This window comes from Oreochromis aureus, linkage group 2 (assembly GCF_013358895.1).
Source record: "Oreochromis aureus strain Israel breed Guangdong linkage group 2, ZZ_aureus, whole genome shotgun sequence".
Lineage (NCBI taxonomy): Eukaryota > Metazoa > Chordata > Actinopteri > Cichliformes > Cichlidae > Oreochromis > Oreochromis aureus.
In genome coordinates, this window is record NC_052943.1 from 18,695,267 (window position 1) to 18,700,207 (window position 4,941).

General features: G+C 40.4%; 1 protein-coding gene across 1 annotated transcript; it reads right to left on the reverse strand.

Annotated features, from left to right (window-relative positions):
- Positions 1-1,357: 1,357 nt before the first annotated feature.
- LOC120432834 (myosin-J heavy chain-like) lies at positions 1,358-4,543 on the reverse strand. Its single transcript, XM_039598079.1, has 2 exons — positions 4,309-4,543; positions 1,358-4,217 (listed from the first exon to the last, which is right to left on the reverse strand). The coding sequence occupies exon 2, from the start codon at positions 3,974-3,976 to the stop codon at positions 1,358-1,360; it is 2,619 nt and encodes an 872-aa protein (XP_039454013.1). The 5' UTR covers positions 3,977-4,217; positions 4,309-4,543.
- Between the last annotated feature and the right edge of the window lie 398 nt (positions 4,544-4,941).

Sequence of the window (4,941 nt, forward strand, 5' to 3'; positions counted from 1 at the left end):
CTTTCACTTACCTACTCATCCTCCTTAAATCCAGCATAGATCTTTGAGAATTGTCTTTTCTTTTGGAAACCAAGAAGTAGGTGGAATAAAACCCCTCGTTCGGTATCTCTGGTTGCACAATTGTGATAGCCCTTTTGACCAGTAACATATTTCCTATGATAAGCACAGGGTCTTCATAGAGTGTGACAGAAGTCACTTTGAGTCACTTTCTCTTAAAAGGGTGGGATTGGTGATGAAACTGCAGTTTGTAACCCCGGGACCTTGTTATCAAACCCACTTATAGCAGCCTCTCGTCTCTCACTGAGAAAGTCAAAATACTGCAATTAATTAGACAAAGCGTGTCTCAGGTGACCCACTAACTTGTTAACTTGTTGTCAACTAAGCAAATGATTAAGGCCAGGCAATCCAGACAAGAACACCAGCAAGCTGAAGGAGGTGACCTGAAACTTCCATCAACTTACCTATGTCACTATACTTAAATGTATACTTATGCTTAAATATTGAGAGCCCTGTAGCTTGCTACTGTCAACAACCTTCTACTGTGTAGCAGCATTTCTTATTTAGGTTTCTGTTTTTCTTCTTTTTTCTTTTCACATACAGTGTACATACAATGTAATGATTGTGAATGCTTGGTGGGATGTTTCTATGCTGGTAAGGAGATGTCATTTCAGGACTTAAACTAAACTCTAAGAAATTGCTGTGTCTAAATTTGCGATGCTGCAAGTAACAAACTGGGTTCAGTTTGGAGGTTGAAGAGGAACTCTCCCTCACCAGGCCGACAGCCGTCCGTGCCACAGTTTATCTCATGCAGTGCAGTGCTAATTTTGAAATTATCAGATACTTTGGACACTATATATTCTTCTATGACAAAAAATAAGTGTTCATTTAAGTAAATAAACAGAGCCGTAAGAGATGTTTTTCAAAAATTGTTTTTTATTATTTTTTTTTTATTTTTTTTAAATTTGTAGCTTTTGTAGTGCTCCCTACTATGTGAACCCCTCACCTGAACTTTAAAAAACTTCAAAACTTGAAGTTGGGGTTTAATTTGCTTGAACTAAAAGACTTCAAGTTTTGAAGTTTTTTAGTTCAAGCAAATTAAACCCCAACAATCAAATGATCCCCTGTGAGCAAGCACTAGGCACGGTGGAAAGGAAAAACTCCCTTTAAACAGGAAGAAACCTTTGACAGAACCAGGCTCAGGAAGGGGCAGCCATCTGTCTCGACTGGTTGGGGGGTGAGAGGCAAAAGAAAAGAAAAATGAGAGCACAAGTTAGCTAAATGTTGCTCATGTTGTCTAACATGAACAACATATGGTTTTCTGGACTGTGGATGAAAAGCAGTCCATCATTACTAGTCTTTAAAGGGGAACTGATCCATGACCAAGGTAGCAATATGGCTCAAGGCCACCATAGACAGAGTCATATGGGGAACAGTTGTTAAACATTGAAAAGGCCCAATAAGCAGCAGGAATAACAATGCCTGCTGCGGCAAGACCTAAACCTACTTTAAGTAGGCGTCTGGCACCGTGACGCCATGAACTACTAGTCGGAACCACGTCAGGAGGTGATTCTGAGACAGGAGAATCAAGCTCCTCAGGTTCAGGAGCAAGATTCTCCTGTGTCAGAACCACATCAGGAGATGGTTCTGACACAGGAGAATCAAGGTCCTCAGGTTCAGGAGCAAGATTCTCCAGCTGCAGAGGTTCATCAGTGATCTGACAACTGTCTCCAAAATTGTGCGCAGCAATATAATTTTTTTCCTCCTCCTCCCTTCTCAGCTGATCCTTGAGATTTTCATTGATCTTTCTCTTCACTTCTAGATGTTCAGAAAGTTCATCTATTAGGTCCTGCATGTGCACAATTTTGCAGTTCTGCTTTTTGATTATTTCCTCAAGTGTAAACATTTGTTGTGTCAGATTTTCTGTCGTCCTCACTTGGTACTCAAGATTTTCTAAACCTTTCCTGAGAATTGTGTTCTCTTTCTTTAGTTCATTCCTCTCAGCATCAATGCTGCTGTTCTGCTCAAGGAGAAACTCTTCCTTTTGCTGAAGCTCATGCAGAGACATCTGAATGGTTTTAATCTCTGCCTGTGATCTTGCCTTCACAGATTCCAGTTGAGCTCGTTTTACATTTTCGATGTCTTTAACCGCATTCTCCAGCCTAAATATTTGCTGTGTAAGATTTTTTAACTCTTCGTGTTTTTTCTCAGTGATTGTCTGGAGCAGGGCTAACTCAGCACTGAGGGTTTCATTCTTTTTGGTGAGGATTTCTTCATTTTCTTTAAGGGCATAATTCTCAGCCAGCAGATGTTCATTCAGCTGATTCTTAAGATCTGCACCAAACTGTTTCATGCTTTCAATGTGTTCCTCAAGCTCAACTATCCGTTCCTGATTCTGCAGTATTTCCCTAATCTGATTTTCTATTATCTCATCCTTTTTTCTTCTTTCAATATGAGCTTCTCCCACTTGGCACTCAAGACTCTCTACAGTTTTCTTGAGATTTGCGATCTCTTTCTCTTGTTCATTCCTCTCACTTTCAGTCTGGGACAGCTGAGCAGCAATGCTGCTGTTCTGCTCAAGGAGAGATTCTTCCATTTCCTGAAAGTCATGCTGCATCGTCTGAATGGTTTGAACCTGTTCCTGGAATTTAGCCTCCACAGATTCCACCTGTGACTTCTTTTCGTCCAGAGCCTGTCTCACCTTATGCTGAAGAATACATATTTCTTTTTTCAGCTCAACTATCAGTTCCTGCTTTTGTACTATTTCCCTAATCTGATTTTCTATTATCTCATCCTTTTTTGTTCTTTCAATATGAGCTTCTCCCACTTGGCACTCAAGACTCTCTAAAGTTTTCTTGAGATTTGTGATCTCTTTCTTTTGTTCATTCCTCTCACTTTCAATCTGGGACAACTGAACAGCAATGCTGCTGTTCTGCTCAAGGAGAGATTCTTCCTTTTCCTGAAAGTCATTGTGCATCATCTGAATGGTTTGAACCTGTTCCTGGAGTTTAGCCTCCAGAGATTCCACCTGTGACTGCTTTTCGTCCAGAGCATGTCTCACCCTACGCTGAAGAATACATATTTCTTTTTTCAGCTCAACTATCTGTTCCAGCTTTTGTACTATTTCCCTATTCTGTTTATCTATTATCTCATCTTTTTTTGTTTTATGATGAGCTTCTCCCACTTGGTACTCAAGACTCTCTAAGGCTTTCTTGAGATTTGCGATCTCTTTCTCTTGTTCATTCCTCTCACTTTCAATCTGGGACAACTGAGCAGCAATGCTGCTGTTCTGCTCAAGGAGAGATTCTTCCATTTCCTGAAAGTCATGCTGCATCGTCTGAATGGTTTGAACCTGTTCCTGGAATTTAGCCTCCACAGATTCCACCTGTGACTTCTTTTCGTCCAGAGCCTGTCTCACCTTACGCTGAAGAATACATATTTCTTTTTTCAGCTCAACTATCAGTTCCTGGTTTTGTACTATTTTCCTATTCTGTTTTTCTATTATCTCATCCTTTTCTGTTGTTTTATGACGAGCTTCTCCCACTTGGCACTCAAGACTCTCTAAAGTTTTCTTGAGATTTGCGATCTCTTTCTTTTGTTCATTCTTCTCACTTTCAATCTGGGACAACTGAACAGGAATGCTGCTGTTCTGCTCAAGGAGAGATTCTTCCTTTTCCACAAAGTCATTGTGCATCGTCTGAATGGTTTGAACCTGTTCCTGGAGTTTAACCTCCAGAGATTCCACCTGTGACTGCTTTTCGTCCAGAGCATGTCTCACCCTACGCTGAAGAATACATATTTCTTTTTTCAGTTCAACTATCTGTTCCAGCTTTTGTACTATTTCCCTATTCTGTTTATCTATTATCTCATCTTTTTTTGTTGTTTTATGATGAGCTTCTCCCACTTGGTACTCAAGACTCTCTAAGGCTTTCTTGAGATTTGCGTTCTCTTTCTTTTGTTCGTTTCTCTCACTTTCCATCTGGGACAACTGAGCAGCAATGCTGCTGTTCTGCTCAAGGAGAGATTCTTCCTGCACGTCTTTACACCTGTGTTCACGCTCATCTCTTAAGCGATAGTAATTGTTTTGGTAATAATTCTTTTTGAGCTTTATGGTGCTCAACTCCAACTGGAGTTCTTTAATTTTGTCTTGAAGCTGTATAGGGTCAGGTATTTCTCCCTCCACCAACCCACACAGTCTGTGTGATTCCTCTCGAAACTGTCTGTCAGACAATGAATTATTGAATGTTTCGTGTGACATTTCTTTAAAAGCTTAAGGCAAAGTGTCGAGAAGAAAAAAAAGCGTTTGCTTACTTCAATGTAAAAATAGTCCGGTTCTGAAAGGTTCCTGGTTTGCAAAAACAACTCAGTGTTTCTGAAAATGCTCCAAGTGAAACTGTGTTTGCAAAGGTGAAGAGGGGGTATTTATGGACTTTTGTGGCCGCGAACGTGACGTCAGCGCTCTTTGATCCTTTGATCCTTTCAGTTCGATCAAAGGAAAGATGTGCGTAATTCTGCGCATGCTCAGATAATGCCCATTGAAATGCACAATTTTGTTTTGTTTTGTTTTTAATTTTTTCAGATACTTTGAAAACAGTCCAAGGCTATGTCCACACGTACACGGGTATTTTTGAAAACGGAGATTTTCCGTTTTTGTTTTAAAAAATAATCCCGTCCACACGTAAAGGCAGAAATGAAGGAAAACGCTGCTAGGAACATGCCAAAGCAGCAGGTGGCGCTATATTCCTAACCGTGTGGAAATGTTGGCCAATCAGAAGTCTAGAAGCCTCGGTGGGAAATAGTAAACAAAGCTGGGGCATAGAAGCAGAACCGAGTCGTATGTGTGGAGGGACAGTAACTGTGTGTGTATATATAAGCATTTAAACACTGCAGAGAGTACAATTAACAGTATTGTAGAAATTCATTTCACCGAAACAAATACGTGGC

Excerpts from the sequence above, each read along its gene's own strand:
- LOC120432834 (XM_039598079.1), bottom strand. The coding sequence starts at position 3,976 with ATGGAAAGTGAGAGAAACGAACAAAAGAAAGAGAACGCAAATCTCAAG.